Raw genomic sequence first — 18237 nt, 5'->3', positions numbered from 1 at the left:
TGTTTAACTATACTTTTATTAATTTCCAAATAATAAAATCTTAGAGCTGAATCTAATAATACTTTTCAAAATTTACAATTTTATTAAATTGTGTAAAAATTTTTAATAAACTTTTATCGATTTGAAAAAAGTTAAACCCACACATTTAATCATAGAATGTTAAAAAACTAAAACCCCACAAAAAATCATTAACGAACATTTGAATTTTGTTAAAAAAAAAGTATATTTAATAAATAAGATATATTTAAGACTTAGATGCAGAACATAGTACATACATGAAACATTAGACTGTCCCATTATCACCTTGGATAAAAGTTTTGAAAACCCTATTATTGCGTGTGTATATATTTTAAATAAAAAAAATATATAATGTATCATCTATTAAAATTCTTTAAACATAATATATGGGATTAGTAAATAAGGAAAACGAATAAATAAAGTACTTAAAGATAAAACCCAATCTGTACATTTTTGTAAATTCAGTATTAATCAGTTACATAACACATGTTTCAAAACATTCTTTATAGAAGACTTCGTTTCACCAACCTTACAAGTTTTGAGACATCTTGAATTGATACAGGATATCGGGGTACTTTTAAACGTGCAAGTTTTGTCACGACTTTATCACATATTCTTGTTTTTCTTCTTTGCGACAAACCTAATCACATTTTCATATTTATTATGGAAAACTAGTAATAGTGCTTCTATATATCACATATTCGTTTTTTGAAGTGTTCTTATGATAATTTGCTGTAACTGGGAGGTGAGAATTTCTTCCTTAAGAACTTGAGGATGTATAAGGGGAGGCATGATATCAGGGTTATTAGAACTACTTTCCAGAAGAAATCTGTCGTCCTTATAAATTCGGAATCTGAAAAGAAGATACTGCTGTAAATTCCATTATTTAATTATACATATGAGGTATATGATATGACAATATTGCTGTATATTATGAATTATAAATAAGGTTCAAAAATGCATGGTTTATTTAAACTTCAAACGTAGCACAAAACTTCAAACAAAATGAAATAAATAAATTTTAGTCTTTGGCTATTTTAGTACTTCGATCCTTATAGATTTCCTGATAACTAATAAAAGGGAAGGATCCCAGTGGTTGGCGGTATACCATATTTTAAATAAACTTACAGTGAAAAGAAAAAAAAAGTTCTTGTGTAAAACGGTATATATTATATGTAAAGGGTGTCATCGCGTGCCTTAGTCTTTGGACCAATGAGCACGTCGATGTGCATCGCCCCGCCTTTTAACTTCTACATAATCTACGTTTAGCCAATTGTCTTGGAACAGCATATATCGATACGAAAGAAAAATGTATAAAAATGGTGCATTTTTCAAGCCAAGGCAGTCTTGCTCCGGCTCTCATATAGGGTCACCTATAACCTGGGCGCCTCCTTCACAGGGCTATGCTCCCCCATGGTACAATGAACACAAGGTATGATATTGCGCTTGACATTTGACAGCTGACCTAGTCGTGTGACGTAGTCAAGAACGCTCGAACCCATGGTACAATGAATACAACAAGAGAACCAGTTCCATTACTTGAATATTCTTAAGATAGTATAACATGACTCTTGTGATATGCATAAAAAGAGTTTGAGTATTTCTATGATACAGATGTTAACAGATTCCAATCTAACTCCTGCCCCTCTAACCCTCTCGCCTGTGACAATATTTAAAGTTAGGCGAGAAGGTGAGCTTTGTCCCAATTGCAAATAAATCATATTATTTGCCTGGTAGTAAGAATTCGTCATATACAAGTGATCATTCTGAAAATTATGCTATCATCTGAACTTAACTAATAACTAAGAAATTACAGTACCTTTATATACAAGTAACTTAAGTTTTTTTATATATATTTGGGTATCATATGCAGCAAATACAACTTATTAGTTCGTAATGTTTTATTAGGCAATTTGCAAATTTATTTAAATTGTGCAATTAATTGTTTATTTTATTATCTTTTATTTTGTGATATTGGCGATTTTTGTAATTTCAGTAAATTTTAATTATTGTTATTTTCTGACTTTTTGTAAACTTTGTCCATAAAATTGTACAATTTTCTGTGACAATAAAGAATATTTCTAGTTTATTCTATTCTATACCCATACGATATAAACAGTTATCTTCTATGCCATTTAAACATAGTGTTAAAGAACTCTTGATTTACCACAGTTTCTATTCTATTGATGAGTACCTGTCTCATGTATTGTATTGTATTTGTTATGTTTGACAAATGTAATAATGTAGACATTTACATAAATAAATCTATCTATCTTATATTTTTTAAATTTCCCACTTTTTTCCTATTAACATACTACAACAACACCATTAACTCTGCAAAGGACACAGAATAAAGTCATTTTAACAATAGTATAACAGAAATCTTTAAGGTCCATTAGCATAATATTAGAAAAGGTTATATATACAGGAAGCAAACATTAATAGAACAGGTCTAATCTACCACAAAAAAAAAACATCACTGCTTAGCATTTGCGAACGACTTGGTAATCTTGGCAAGGAAAATAGAGCTGATGGAAATAGTCATGAAACTGAAAAAGAGGGTAGAAACCAAGCTAATGTATATAAATGAAGCAAAAACGAAGTATATGGAATGCACAAATAAGAAATTCGTTCGGGAGTAATATATAACAATGATAACAGCAAAAGTAACACAATATAAATTCGAAGAAGTTAAAAGATTTGAGTACTTAGAAAATGTCTTCACAACTGTGAGGAAGAAATACAGAAAATAATTATGTCTGGCAACCGCGCTGTATAGGCTCTCAATGGGTTGTTAAGAAGCAAAACTATATCTCGAAGAGCAAAACTAAGGACATACAAGACCGTAATAAGGCCAATAGTGATGTATACTTCTGAAAAATGGGTCACAACAAAAAAACACCAGGAGTTTTTATTAGTTTGGGAGCGCAAAATCTTGTGGCAACATACAGTGTGACCCATTTAGATTGGAAACACCTCTATAAAATTTGAAGTTGTTAACCGATTTTAACCAAATTTTTTTTAATGTCATGTAATAAAAGGTCTATTGCCGGACAAAATATGAAATATTTAGTTAAATTTTCAGGGCATTCTACGATACTTTTTCTTCGTCGAAAATAGAGAACTTGTATTAGCGATTTTTTTATTAAAAAAATTTCTACGCCACTGGATTGAGAGTGGCTTCAAATAGTTAAGACAAAAATTTCATTAAGATATATTTATTAATAACAAACTTATGACAACTTAAAATTTTAAAACTCACTAAGAAAAAAACACTGTGTATTAACGTTAAAAAAACACTCTGTATTAACAGAAACATGGAAACATAATTTTAGTTTAAATTCTAGTTGCCTCTACCAATCCACCATCTAATTGGATACATTTGTCGTAGCGTTTATGAATATTTCTAATTACATTTCTTCGTTGTTGGGGGGAGTAATTTCTGCACATGCCTGTCGAATTCTTGCAAGAAGTTCGTTTACGTCTCTTGCACGCGTTTGGTAAACTTTTTATTTGATAACTCCCCAGAGAAAGAAGTCTAAAATTATAAGATCTGGAGATCTGGGTGGCCAATCTATCAACAGACTATCCCGGCCTATCCAACGGTTCGGAAAATTTTCATTTAGCCATTGCTTCACAGTTCTAGCGTAATGAACAGAACACCCATCTAACTGGATATACAAATTTAATCGTTCATTAATTGGGAGCTCATGAATAGCATCCCACAAGTAGGTGTTTAAAAATTCTAAAAAGTTCTGTGAGTTCAAGTTTTCTTCAAAAAAGAAAGGACCAATAACTCGCTCGTTCAGTATACCACACCAGACATTGATTTTTTGAGAATACTGACTTTTACAGTTTATTACCCAATGGGGATTATCTGCTGTCCAATAGCGACAATTCTGTGATGATACTACTCCATTTGTAGTGAAAGTGACTTCGTCGGTAAACAACACGTTTTTAAAAAAATTTATATTGTTTAAATATTTCCCTTGGGCTCATAAACAATATTCTAAACGTCTTGCTTCGTCGCCTTCTTGTAATGTGTGTAAGAATTTTGGTTTGAAAGGTTTAATATTATTTACCTTAAGACATCGCCGAATACTCTCTCGAGGCACATTCAAATATAAACTGGCATTCCTTAAACTGGCATTAGGGTTATTTCTGAAATGATCTAAAATGATTTGATCATTTCCTCTTCTTCTTTGTAACGGGTTATTTTTTAAAATTAGTTTTGATACTGCACCATATTCATTAAGTATTCTATTTATTTTGTTTACCGTACCGCAGCTAATATTAGGACGATCCACATGTCTGCCATTAAAATATTGTACGTACAAACTTCCCTGGCACTTCTATCGTTATCTCCCAAAAGACGTATAATTTCAATTTTTTCTCTCAAACTTAATCTTGCGGCCATGACACAAAATATTATTAAAAGAATTTGAAGTAAATATTGTTGCAGATATTATGCATAAATTTATGCTAGCACTGAAATTTGTATAACACAAATAATGTCAAACAGTAATATCGTTGTCATGGCAACTGAGATTTAAGTTGTAGCATGTAAAGTTAATAATAATGTAAGGGCGTTACTTGCATTAAATTTTTATGCTATTTTAAACATTTTTTTGTCTAGTAGTGGTTTATTATTAAAATTATTTGAAAAATAATTAGTTTCATGGTTATCTGTTGATACAGGGTGTTCTTTTTTGACTCGTAGCTTAGTGAGTTTTAAAATTTTAAGTTGTCATAACTTCGTTATTAATAAATATATTTTAATGAAATTTTTGTCATAACTATTTGAAGCCACTCTAAATTCAGTGGCGTAGAAATTTTTTTAATAAAAATATCACTAATACAAATTCTCTATTTTCGACGAAGAAAAAGTATCGTAGACTGCCCTGAAAATTTAACTAAATATTTCATATTTTGTCCCGCAATACACCTTTTATTACATGACACTAAAAAAAAATTTGGTTAAAATCGGTTAACAACTTCAAATTTTATAGAGGTGTTTCCAATCTAAATGGGTCACACTGTATTAGCGGTAATTAAGGTTCAAAAACTTAGATGTTTGGGCCATGCGCAGAGAATGATTCCATCTAGAATTCCCACAATGGTACTACCTAGTGCATTGGCAGGAAAATGCGAAGAGGAAGACCGAGGTCAAGATGCAGCAACGAAGAAGATATGAGAAGACTTAACGTAACGAACTAGGAAAGAAAATGGAGTGACAAAGAATAGTACATCAGCCATGGGCCTACTAGGCTCGTAGTGTTTACATATTATTATCATTATTAAACACTACCAAGACAATTTTATGTGTGAAAATTACAAAAGATATCATTTAAAACATTGTGCAATATTGTGTGACCTCACTACACTCATATTCGATGGCCAGCTAGCTCATCCGATCTAAATGAAGTTGACTTTATCATTATTTATTTTGATTTTGTGTTTAGTTCAGTATATACGTTCAAATTCTGTGTACCTACATTACAAAGTGATCATTAACAAATTAAGAAGTGGGAATACTTTGTATATTTAAAAATAATTTTAAAATGTTTAGCTGTACTCGACCCTTTTTATGTACATACCACTTTTTTAAACATCTGAAATATCGAACTCTGGAGTATAAGTTGATCAACATGTACCTATGTGTAATAAAAGTTAATTAAAACTTGTTTTATAAAGGATATCTATGTGAACAAAATAACTGTACCAAAAATCAATAAAATTAAATTAACTTCAAAATATTATAACATAATTTTATCATCTCTTTATAATTACTATAATTAAATTAGCCAAATTATATAAAAAGACTGAAAATTAAAAGTCTTTCCTATACAACTACATTCAAATGTTGCGTGAAGAAGCGTTCTTGACTACGTCATGCGCGAAGCGAACCGATTTTGCAAAATTATGTATCATACTTTGTGTTCATTATACCATGATGCTTCCCACTCTTTTGCTTGGACCTTTCTACTGCTACACTGTGTTTTATTGTACGGTTAATTACCTAACCTACCAAATAGAAACAGAAATGCTAGAAATGCAGAAACTTGACAGCAAATGATGAAAGCAACTGAGTTGCTTTCATCATGTTGCAGTTGCTTTCATCATGTCCTCGTATACACATCGTCTCAGGACCAGCAACTTCACGTGGAGTCATACGTCGCCATGTTACCAAATCCACTGGTAACTTTAACATCTTTGAATTTATGACCATATAATGTAATCTAAATTTAAACAACAAATTTTAACCGGTTTTTACCCACATATTTAGTGGCTCAATACATGTATACCCACCTAGTGCACTGATGATGGAACATGGTTTCCGAAAACGTTTTGTAATATAGCCCGATTAGGTATTTTAAATTATATATCTTTTATAAAGGATTTTTAATAAAATTTTTTGTTATATATGGTATACAGCAAACTACAGGAACTTTGATTCCTTGTGGATTCTACACATATTGGTTATAAATAATAAGTACTTACCGAAATAATCGTGAAGTATGATCAGAGACAGCGCATATAGACCTAATGAGAACAGTTCTGCTAATACCATAAGATAGTGCCATGTTCTAATATTTAAGGCAACCATAATTAATTCGGTTAATATAAGTGAAGTAAAACTGATGGCTACAATGTGTATAAATTCGTCTTCGAATAAGAGCAACGCACCATACATTATTACACCACCTAAAAAACACAATAATTAAATTTAGAGATTTTACATTATCGAACTAATGTTAAATAAAATTAAATTTTATGACTTGGATATTAAGATTTGTGACAATGTTAAAGAAGTTACTGTTAATAGATCAATACAAAAACCACATATTTTATCTCACTGAAGAAGCAATATCTATATTGTGTCCAAGGTCATCCGTTTTTTTTGTTCTTACTTTAATATTTATGAAAAAATGTATAACTAAAACATATGAGACTTAATAAAAACTGTCTGGAATTTGGTAAGAAAAGAACGAACTATTACCAAAAAGTCAGTATGGTTTTGGAAAGGTAAAAAGAAAGATATTTATAGTTCCTTTACTTATAAGAATGAGGTTAGAGCCTTGTTTTTAGATATAAAAGGAGCTTATGAAAAGGTTAATCTCCACATACTATATATGCGAAAATGTTGGAAATAGGAATACTTAAAACTGTAACATGAAACATTATTAACTTTATATTAATTGAGCAGTACACGTTAGATTAAATGGAAATAAATCTGACTCCCTATACACATATTTGGGACTACCACAAGATAGCATATTGGGTATTAAACCCTATTCATTTTACAAATTCCCAATCGTCAATAGAACCACGTGTAAGCCAAACAGGGCCGTACTGATGTACCTATGTATCATATGATTTTTAAAAATATTTACTTTTGAAACTGTTAGTGTAAGAATTTCTTAAAATTTAATCATTATATCAGAATTAAACTAAACTCTAAAAAAATATCACGACCAGTAAATAACTTAACAATAACTATAACATAAATATAACACAATATATTAACTTAAAAAATCAACACGATACAATTTGAATTTAAAATGCTGGCAAGTTGGGATCTGTAACATGAGAATCTGTCTCGCTTAAGGTAATAAATTATATTTAATAGCCTCTTGACGAATGAGACGGCGAATATCAACACGTGCTTATGTTTACTGATGGGAATTTGGTAAACGAATGAACTTTATATAATATACTGTATACTGCTGATTTATAAAATAAACGTCCTCAACACATAAAAATCTTACAGTACGCTGATGATGTTTCAATCTATGTAGAAAATAAGTCGATACGATTCTAAACCATCTACACCAATTTTGGGTAAGTCTCCATTATGATCCAACCCTTCCAATTTAGCCCCAGATGAAGAGGTCGAGTTTACTTAATTCTAGTGATCTACACTTTCGAGCAAAAAAAATGACTCACTCGATAAATTGTAGTTTATGATTAGTAATTTTATGTTTTGTTACTATGCATTAAAACAACTATTATCTGTCTACCGAAAAGACGGAGTAATAAAAATGCATGATCTGCACGTGATCGTTGTCAAATTACTTTCTTCGCAGGAGTTGTATGGGTCAGTTATCGGTATTGTACACAAGGGCGTACGTTAAGGTATTTTGAAGAAATATTGTGCTTTGTATTGTGTTATTGTGTTAATTGTATTTATTTTATATGTTAAGATTTATATTGTGTATTGTACATTTTTGTGTTTTGTAAAGAAATTAGGTAAGTACATATACCAATACAGATATTGGTCAAAAAAGTATTGTGGATGTAATCACGCAGTATAAATATGTATAAATTATTTTATAAGAAACAGGGACGCGCCAAGTAACTTCCAGTAAAATTACCAGGTTAGAACTATTATAATCAATCACTCCTTCACATTTCAACGTGGAAAACTATGAAATTTTTTCTACATCCACCTAGATTTTTTTAAGGAACAATCAGTACACAGTACACTTAAAAAATACTACATTAAACACTAAAATTCCACTAAAATCCCACGTTTCACCGGGAAAAGACCCAGATTTCGACGGCATCCACCACGAATACATACTCAATTGCATTCAGAATCCCACGGGAATTTAAACATTCAAAATTCATAGCAATACTAAAACCAGATAAACCAGCTGATCACCTAAAAAGCTATCGACCAATTTCTTATAATATAATACTACTACTACTATACTATATAGTAGAAACTACTTAAAACAGTAATGTTTAAAAGAATCAGCCCAATGATCTGCAGCTTTCAACACAGTCTGACCAGAAGGAATGATTTATAGACTCTTACGTACTCTGCCTTGCAAATTCACCGCTAGACTAATAGAAAATATGCTCACCGACAAAGTATTTCAAGTAACTATGGGATACGAAATAAGCAAACAACATCAACAAAGTTTGGCTATGCTGATGACTGGGCTTTATTAACAACAAGAAAATCACAAAAGAAGCTGAAGAGATTCTGACGGAAGACCTAGCAATTATGGAACGTTACTTTCAAAAATGGAGACTTTGCCCCAATGCCTCTAAAACTGAAGTAACCTACTTTCACCTAAACAGCAATCTGGGGTCCAGAATACTACTTAACGTTATTTTGATAACACATGACTCAACCACAATAAACATCCAAAATACCTAGGCGTGGTTTTGGGCAGAACGGTAAGCTTTAGAAAACATTTAAGTACAGTTGCTAAAAAACTAAAAACCAAAAATAACATAATTCAGAAGCTCTGCGACACAAAATGGAGGCATCGTTATCCAGACTCACGCCTTCAGGCTTAGCTCTTGTTTATTCTATAGCTAAATATTGCATACCGATATGGATCAACAGTACTTACGTTCAAAAGATTGATACCCAGCTCAATACCAGCATGAGAATGATAGCTGGAGTCATCAAACCTAAACCAACCGATTGGCTACCAATCTGCTGACCAAAGAATATACGAAGATCCTTAGCAACATGGCGCTGCCGATTCATAACTATATAAAAGATGCAAACCAAGGTCGACTGCGCTCCAGAAAATCTCCAATACAAACCGCAGAATTAGCTGCAACTACAGAGTTCAACATGATCACCAAATGGATCCATGAATGGTCGGAGCCTCAACCAAATACAGTTATACCTTGCATCACAGAGACACCTCCTGGATTTGACCTACCACGTAAGACCTGGCACTTAAGACACTTAAAAGCATCAGAACTCAACATGGTCGATGTTGCGTAGTTGCGTATATGTTGTACAAACGGGGTAAGCTACCATCACCTACACATTTACATTTACATGTGTATAATCTCCACATTGCCTAAAGTTAGCCTATAGTATTTTGATTCCCATTTCTCCCCATTTGTTAAAGACACTTCCAGGTTTTATTGTTTACTTTTTAAGGAACTTCTATTATTTTTGTATTGCATTAAAAATTTTTAAGTTATAGTGTCAGATTCAGGTTATATTTTAAAATTGCATTGTCCACTTCTACGCCAAATGTTAAAAATTGTTTAAAATTAACGCTATATATATTTCCCGTACAGTCAAGCTTGCGTTACTTACATTTTAGCGGTATCTCTCTTTTATAACGCTCCCAATTAATCCTATTGAAATTTACGTTTTTTTTTTATTACGATGTACATAACATGTTTTTATAAAATAATCGTTCATTTCAATTTTTGTCTGTGTAATAACTTTTTATTTCATTTTTCTGGTACGTCACTGGTTTAATGCGAACATGGCAGTATCAATAGGTTTCTTCGAACAAGCGGCCAAACCGTCCGAAACTATGAACGAATAGTCGACCAGCGTGAGTAGGGAGGATAGCACTAATGACAGTATTCTTGTTTTCTCACTGATCAACTGTTTGCCACGAATTCTGACTAGTTTGACTGTTTGTAGGAATGATTATAATACTTCATGAGTTCACATGGTATTCACGTGATAACTCCGTCTGTTGGGTAGACGGAGTTTAATGTAAAAAAATATTGTCTGTTATCGAGCTTCCAAAAAATAATTGTTTTATGCAAATTGTCAACGTGGTGTAAAAATTGCCTATTTCTGTATGGCATAGGGCAGCGTTTCTTAAACCGTGTTCCGCGGAACCCAAGGGTTCCGTGGGGACAAATCAGGGGTTCTGCGAAAACTACGAGCATTTTTAATAACATTCAAGAAAGTATATAACATAAAAAAGTAATAAAAATTTAACGACACAACTAAATTCCACTTACTATTGCAACTGAAATCGCCACAAACCAAATTAGACCAGTAATGGCCTCTATAATTAATCAACCCCTATTGAGTAGCAGCATTGCAATCAATGCTGCTACTAAAAAAACTTGTAACTTTATAAACGACACATCTTTATTAATTTATATTTAAATAATTATTTTATTTTAATTTCTTTATTAATTTATTAATTCCTTAACTTCCAGCTTCGTTTTTACTATTTTTTCTTCAAAAAGTAGTTGGCACCCTCTGTCTTTCTTTTCTTTCTCTTTCTTTCCGGTAGAATAAATATTTGCCTTCTCTCTTTCTGTCCGGTAGACTAAATATTCTGTTCTATGTTGACAGAAAAGCTAATTCCATCATATAGGAACATCCTATGACATCTATGATGTCATAGGATGTTCCTGAACTTCATTCAGTCCCTTCCTACTTCTGTCAATCGCCTTTAATGGTGGGATTATTTTTTGTTATAATTGAAATTTATAAAAGAATGTAGGAATTATAACAAGCTTCATTTTATGGTCTGCAACATTCTCTTGGGTTTATTGGCCGTATTCCAGACTTTATTGGCCGTATTATGAAAATTTATTGACCATTGGAGGACCTAACCACTTAATTGCCAATATAAAGAATGAACGTACTTTTGGCCTCAAATCATGCAAATTTTCGTTACAAATGGATGAATCAACCGATGTAGCTAGACTCGCAATATTAATTGTAATCGTTAGATATCACCACGAAAACGAATTATTGGAAGATTTTCTTTTATGTAAATCTCTACCAACACGTACTACTGGAGTCGAAATATTTGGTCTTTTAAATACTTTTCTTGAAGAGAATTAAATACCATGACTGACGTAATTAATGAGGCTGTACAGCTTATTAAAAATATAGCTAAAAACTGTTACAGTAGGCACTGCATGATCCATAGGCAAGCACTTGCTGTTAAAAAATGATACCCCAGTTAAAAGATGCTATTGATAAGGTCATAAAAATTATTAACTTTATAAAATCTCGGCCGCTAAATAATCGTTTATTTAAAATACTCTGTGAGGAGATTGGAAGTGTACATACATCTCTTCTTTTACACACTGAAGCCAGATGATTATCTCGAGGAAAGATACTAATTCCACTATTTGGAAGAGTGATTTCATCGCTTGAAGGCAGAAAAGTGGGGAAAGACGTATGAAAATCCAATGGACTGACCTCCATTGAGTTCGAATATGAATCCCATCGAGCACTATGGGATGAACTTATGCGCAGGGTTCGGGTCCATAATACAGCACCAGCGATAGTGGCGGAGCTAAAAATTGCATTAGATGAAGAGTGGGAAGCGATTCCCTAGGAATCAGTCAGAAAAGTAATGAGGATCTTAAAAGATCGCATGAAAAGTGTAATACAACTCAGAGGAGGAAATACTCAATTTTAATTTTGTTTTTTATGTTAATTTATTTTTATATTCATTACATAATGACTTCCATTCATAACATATCTTCTCACATACAATATTAAGTTATCTTTGTTATGTAATTTACTTACTAACTTTATAAATATTGTTGTTATTGTAATAAAAATTACTTCTGGTCACGGTATTTTACTTTTAATTTTACATTATATGGATATACACTGGCCTAACAGCGTAGTCAAAAAATACTTTACTTTTGAGTCGATTTTTTTACTCGCAAGTGTAGATGAAACGAAAAGAAAAAGGGAAAATGCAAAAAAAGAGGGACGCTCGGAACGAGGAAAAATGTACTTTTATATAAAATCATATAAAAATTAGCTTTAGATAGATAGAACGCAGCCTTAGATAATTCATAGTGCTTGAGTATTTGACTTTACGTAAAATTTATTTCAGTATTACATTCAACACGACATTCCTAATCTGTCAACAGTTCCTCTTTATATTAATTTATAAAAAATATACTTTCATACCTTGGTAAATACTGATGAGAACCCACATAAAGAAAGTTTTATAGGATAAGCTTCTTCCTTTCGCCAGATCTTTATATAATTCCGGATAAGTCAAAGCTATTTCAGGACTAACATCTTGGTCGAGCACTAAACTAAATACCTAAAACAAAAATAAACATTTGGTGATCACTTAATCCCTTTTAGTAACGGGGGCACAGGTATGACCGTTGCCAGGAAGAAATAATTATAGACAACGGTCTAAACCCAAATATATATATATATATATATATATATATATATATATATATATATATATATATATATATATATATATATATACGGAAACTCATAATACTTACAGGGAACATAGTATATACTGTAGCATATCCAACCATTAGGAAGCCCTGATATAAAGCCACTGAGCTCAAGTAAAATACACTGCTGAATACTGCTTGCATTGTAGAAATTATCAATCCTCTATGTATCACAAACTGAGCCAAGGAAGCTGATCTTTTGTAAGATTTTCTTCCGTGCACTAACAATAGACGGGCCAGATGTGAGAACTGAGGTATGCTGAAGTCTCCAGCAAGACTAGCCTGTTTACCTTCTCTACCTTCAATACCAATACCGGCATCGGCTTGTTGGATCATGCTGACATCGTTTCCACCATCGCCTACAGCTGCTGTACGTTTACCTGTATGTTTTTGGATTAGTTGAACCTAAGACAGGAAAAATTCAAGATCAGTAACATGGACAAAATGCTTTTCGTTGGAATTTCCAATGCGTTATATGTAATACTCCGTTGCAACTTGCAATTTATTAGAAAACAAGATAAGCAAATATGTAATTTACCCTTTCAGTCACGCTACAAGAAATAATAACAAAAATCTAAAATTTGCCAGCCTCTTTCTATTTTTTTTTTGAGATTTTTAAAACTTACAATTTGGTCATAGCCCTTTTGGATTTTGATTTATTGAATGTCCTTCTATAAGGCCAAATTATAAAACTGTAAGAAAAAAGTTCAAAACTTTTTTGTTATGTGTCATTATTCGTTATGATACATATGAAAGCAGTTCCTTTCCTTGAACATACAAAGATGTGCCTAGTGTACCTTACAGTTCTGACACATAGTAAAAGATTTTTTTGGAGCATTTTTCCATCTTGTGTCTTAGCATAATTATTGTTATCAAAAATAGGCAAATGCATGTATCAATCACACCTAGACTCCGTGGATGAATTTGATTCGCGTCGGATTTTAGCAGATTAATGGCTACATTCATTTTCTTTTGAGTGACGTCTACGTTTTGGTGGTTCTCTGTGCTGTTTCAAATAAACTGCAACAGTTTGTCGAAATTTCCAGAGACCGAGAATGTGCAGTTTAGATATTTCGAGACACGGATGATGATGACAAAGTAGATCAGAAATAAATCAAAACTAGACTAAACTAAAATCGACCTTTACTCTTACCATTTATGTCATGAAATACGTTTGTCACTCTAGAAGGACGTCGATGTTTACAAAAATATCCAAAGTTTACAAGAACGCTAACTGTATATATATATATATATATATATATATATATATATATATATATATATATATATATATATATATATATATATTTCAGCTTTGAATTCTACATGTAAAGCAGTCACAAACTCGTACGTATTTGGAGGTTAGACAGTACACGCGAAACTGATGTATTCAACTTTATGTCACTAGTACTGTGTTCGCTCGTAGGTAGCACTACCATTAATAAATGAGTAAATACACTGTCCTTGTACTGTCATTCTTAACAAGTGTGTGCCCTCGCAGGAGGGGGGTGTGACGAAAAGGGTTAAAAATTTGCTGTAAAACATCTTTGAAATATATCTGTCTTTGAATTCAAGATCAGACCGCATTATGCATTTCGTTTTTTTTTTCCGCCCTCCTCCTCCTCCTAAGTGTCTTCTCTGTTGAGGTTGGCGATCAATATGACAAATTTCTCTCTGTTCTAGGCTTGATGAATTAATTCATTTCCTCTTGTGTGGGTCCACTCTCTGATGTTTCGTAGCCAAGATTTTTTCTTTCGTCCTATGCCCCTTTTACCTTCAATCTTGCCTTCTAATATTACTTGGAGCTGCTCAAATTCCCTATGGCGCATTATTTGCCCTAGATATGACGTCTTTCTAATTTTGATAGTATTGACCAGATGAGGGCGTGTGTTCATTGCTCTCAGTACTTCTTCATTCGTAGTTCTGCTGGTCCAGCTTATTCTTAGCATTCGGCAGTACATCCACATTTCAAATGAATTTAATTTGTTGACGTCATACTGTTTTAATGTCCAGGTCTCACAGCCATATAGTAATAGAGACCCCACATAACACTTTAGTGTTCTCAATCTTGTTGAGACTGATAGCTTGGGGTTACAGAGCATTTTACGCATATTCATGAAACCAGATCTTGCATTTCAATGCGTCTTCTAATTTCTTTTGAGTGGTCTAGTTGATTATTTAGTTCTCTGCCCAGGTATATGAAGCTTTGGGAACTCTGAAGGGTGATACCATTTATTTACATGTTAGGTGTAACTTGTTCATAGGGGTTTTTGTGGAATACCAAAATTTTGGTTTTGGAAAAGTTAATGTCCAAGCCCAGCCTGTGACTTTCTTCTGATAATATGTTCATCATATTTTAGTTGGTCTTCTGTTTCTGCTAATACTACGGTGTCATCGGCATATCTTATATTGTTAATGATGATTGGCCATTGGCTCTGGTACCTTCAGGGCGAACGTCAAGAGAAGCTCTAATTATACGTTCGGCATAATATACATTAAATAATAGGGGGATAACATGCACCCTTGACACCTCTATGTTGATGTACTTGGTGTTTCCGTTCTCTGTTCGAACGCATTCTGTGTGGTTCCAGTATGTATTACTTATGATAACTATGTCGTGTCCGTCCAACCCTACTTCTTTTAGCACCTCAATCAATTTTCCGTGTTTGATGCGGTCGAAGGCCTTTCTATAATCGACAAAGCACACATACGGCCGTTTTTGAACATCAATATACCTGCGGTCGAAGGCCTTTATATAATCGACAAAGCACACATACAGCCGTTTTTGAACATTAAGATACCTTTCTGCCATCAGTTTCAATCCCATAATTGATTCTCTAGTGCCTGTACCCTTTCTAAAATCACATTGAGAACCACTCAGGTATTCTTCACACTTATTGTGAATTCGGTTATAAATTATTCGCATAAAAATCTTAGCGGCATGACTCATTAGGGATACAGTTCGATGGTCTTCACATTTCCTTGCTTTTTTTTTTCGCCCTAGTAGGGCATAATGTCTAAGGCTTTAATCTATTAGAAAGTATGAATATGTAGTTACGGTGAAAATCACGCTCTCCTCACCGACTTAATTGTGGTATTTTAATTTATTTTTATTAAATGTTAATAATAGTATTAATAAATAAAGTTGAAATACGTGGTACCAAGATTGTGTGTAATTTAGTGAACTAGACAACCAAGCGGAAATTTAAAAACGTATGCAATTAAGTTTAGCCAGTGGCATACATCTGTTCGCCGTGCAAATTCTGCGGTTTATCTCTGCGGTAGTATTATTTTCAGTGTTAATAAGTGCTCCCAGGTATACAAATTCGTTCACTGCTTCGATGACGTCGTTTTATATAACAAGCGTTTTCCGTTCTCCCAACAATATTGATATCATCAGCATAGGTAAGAAATTGCACTGATTTATTATATATCGAACCAATGGTTGTGATTTTTGACATACGTATTACTTTTTCCAGAGCCAGATTAAACAGTATACAGGAGAGAGGGTTTCCCGGCACAGCCCGTTATTGGTTTTAAAAGCTTCAGTGAGTTCCCCCTGAATTCGTACTCTACATTAAATTTTTTAAGAGTTAGTTTTGTTAAATTTACCAACTGATTTGGTATTCCTAGCTCTTTCACCAGCCTGGTATTTTCCTACTATCGGTTCTGCATATGGTGCCATAGTACTGTGGAAAATATTTTATACACTGCATTTAGAAACGTAATTCCTCTGTGGTTAGAGCATTCAAAGATAGTAGGGCATAATTTCTAAGGCTTTAATCTATTAGAAAGTATGAATATGTAGTTACGGTGAAAATCACGCTCTCCTCACCGACTTAATTGTGGTATTTTAATTTATTTGTATTAAATGTTAATAATAGTATTAATAAATAAAGTTGAAATACGTGGTACCAAGATTGTGTGTAATTTAGTGAACTAGACAACCAAGCGGAAATTTAAAAAAGTATGCAATTAAGTTTAGCCAGTGGCATACATCCTGCAATTGCTACTATATTACTTTTTTATTTACTCATTTAAATCGTATTTATTACTTATTTTTGCATTTTATTCTTATTTGTATTTTGTTTCAAGTAATTGTGCAGAAACTTAAAACATAAAGAAGCGTTTTCCCTTAATGTTTTAAATGTAATAAAAATTTTAAAATATCGTAGTATAACAACTATTGCAGCACAAAATGTAATCTGAATAAATCCCGATATAATTTTATTTTATATAAACTTACCACTTGAGCTTTTTGTGTTGGCGAACAACGGCAACATACAACCGCAGGTGCTGCCGTAGCTAATTCCATAAATTCCGGTTGATAGTAAGAAAGACATACTTCTAAACTTTCTCCGCTTATGACCAATGCACAATCCTGTTTCCTCCTAAAGGCGTTCAGTTCTAAATGTGCATCAGATCTTGTCACAACCTTTTTCAAAATATGCAAACCTATAAATAAATATTTATGAGAAATTATAAGAGAAAATTATATTATACTATATATACTGCTATACTATATACTATTATAGATTATAGAAAATATACGATTTATACTATTGGAGAAGATTGATATCTCCTTGTAAATGATCAATAAGGATACTGAGTGATATTCCATCAGAGGAGAAAGTCATAATAGGAGGTGACTGTGGGCCAATCCAAGTAAGGATATAAGGTAATATATGGAGGCTTTGGAACTAGAAATGAAGCTAGAGATGATTTGCTTGAATTAGCGACAGCATTAGATTTGGCGATAGTTAACACATTCTTTAAAAACAGTGAAACTCTAACATATTACGTACAAAAATAGACAAAAGCACTCCCAAATAGATTATTTCATGACAAGAAAAGAAGATATTCGTAAATGTAAGAACTGCAAGGTAATAGTTAGCGAGACAGTAAACCAACAACATAAGTTGCTTGTGTAAAAAAAAAACAAAGAAAAAACCAAACTAAACCGAAATATCGGAGAGTACCACAAAAAATCAAGTCATAATTATCATTCTGGCTTTACAACCTTGCGTGGATCCTAGCCTCCTCAAGAATTTCTCTTCAGTCGTCTTTATCCGTCGCCTTCCTCCGCCAAGCACGTATTCCCATTTCTCATGTCTTCATCGATGTAATAAGGAACCTTGTTCTGGGTCTTCCTCTTCTCTGACAAATGGGTCTATCAAAGAACGTTTTTCTAGCTGGGTCATTTTGTTCCATCCGCATTACATGCCCTATCCACCTCAGACGTCCTAT

The 18237-nt window shown here is 32.8% G+C and overlaps 1 protein-coding gene across 2 annotated transcripts in view; it reads right to left on the bottom strand.

Moving 5' to 3' along the window:
- Nucleotides 1-365: 365 nt before the first annotated feature.
- LOC140441894 (probable phospholipid-transporting ATPase IIB) overlaps nucleotides 366-18237 on the bottom strand; it is a 46388-nt gene continuing 28516 nt past the window's right edge. For both annotated transcript variants that reach the window (XM_072532870.1, XM_072532871.1), the window contains 5 exons: nucleotides 17237-17445; nucleotides 13036-13395; nucleotides 12698-12836; nucleotides 6520-6723; nucleotides 366-871 (listed from right to left, as the gene is read on the bottom strand). In XM_072532870.1, coding sequence (XP_072388971.1) covers nucleotides 738-871; nucleotides 6520-6723; nucleotides 12698-12836; nucleotides 13036-13395; nucleotides 17237-17445 — 1046 coding nt within the window. In that variant the 3' untranslated portion in view covers nucleotides 366-737. The remainder of the gene's footprint in view (nucleotides 872-6519; nucleotides 6724-12697; nucleotides 12837-13035; nucleotides 13396-17236; nucleotides 17446-18237) is intronic.

The sequence above is a fragment of the Diabrotica undecimpunctata genome, chromosome 5, assembly GCF_040954645.1.
Source record: "Diabrotica undecimpunctata isolate CICGRU chromosome 5, icDiaUnde3, whole genome shotgun sequence".
Taxonomy (NCBI): Eukaryota; Metazoa; Arthropoda; class Insecta; order Coleoptera; family Chrysomelidae; genus Diabrotica; species Diabrotica undecimpunctata.
The sequence above is the reverse complement of the archived record's forward strand: the minus strand, read 5'-3'. Positions and strand labels throughout refer to the sequence as shown.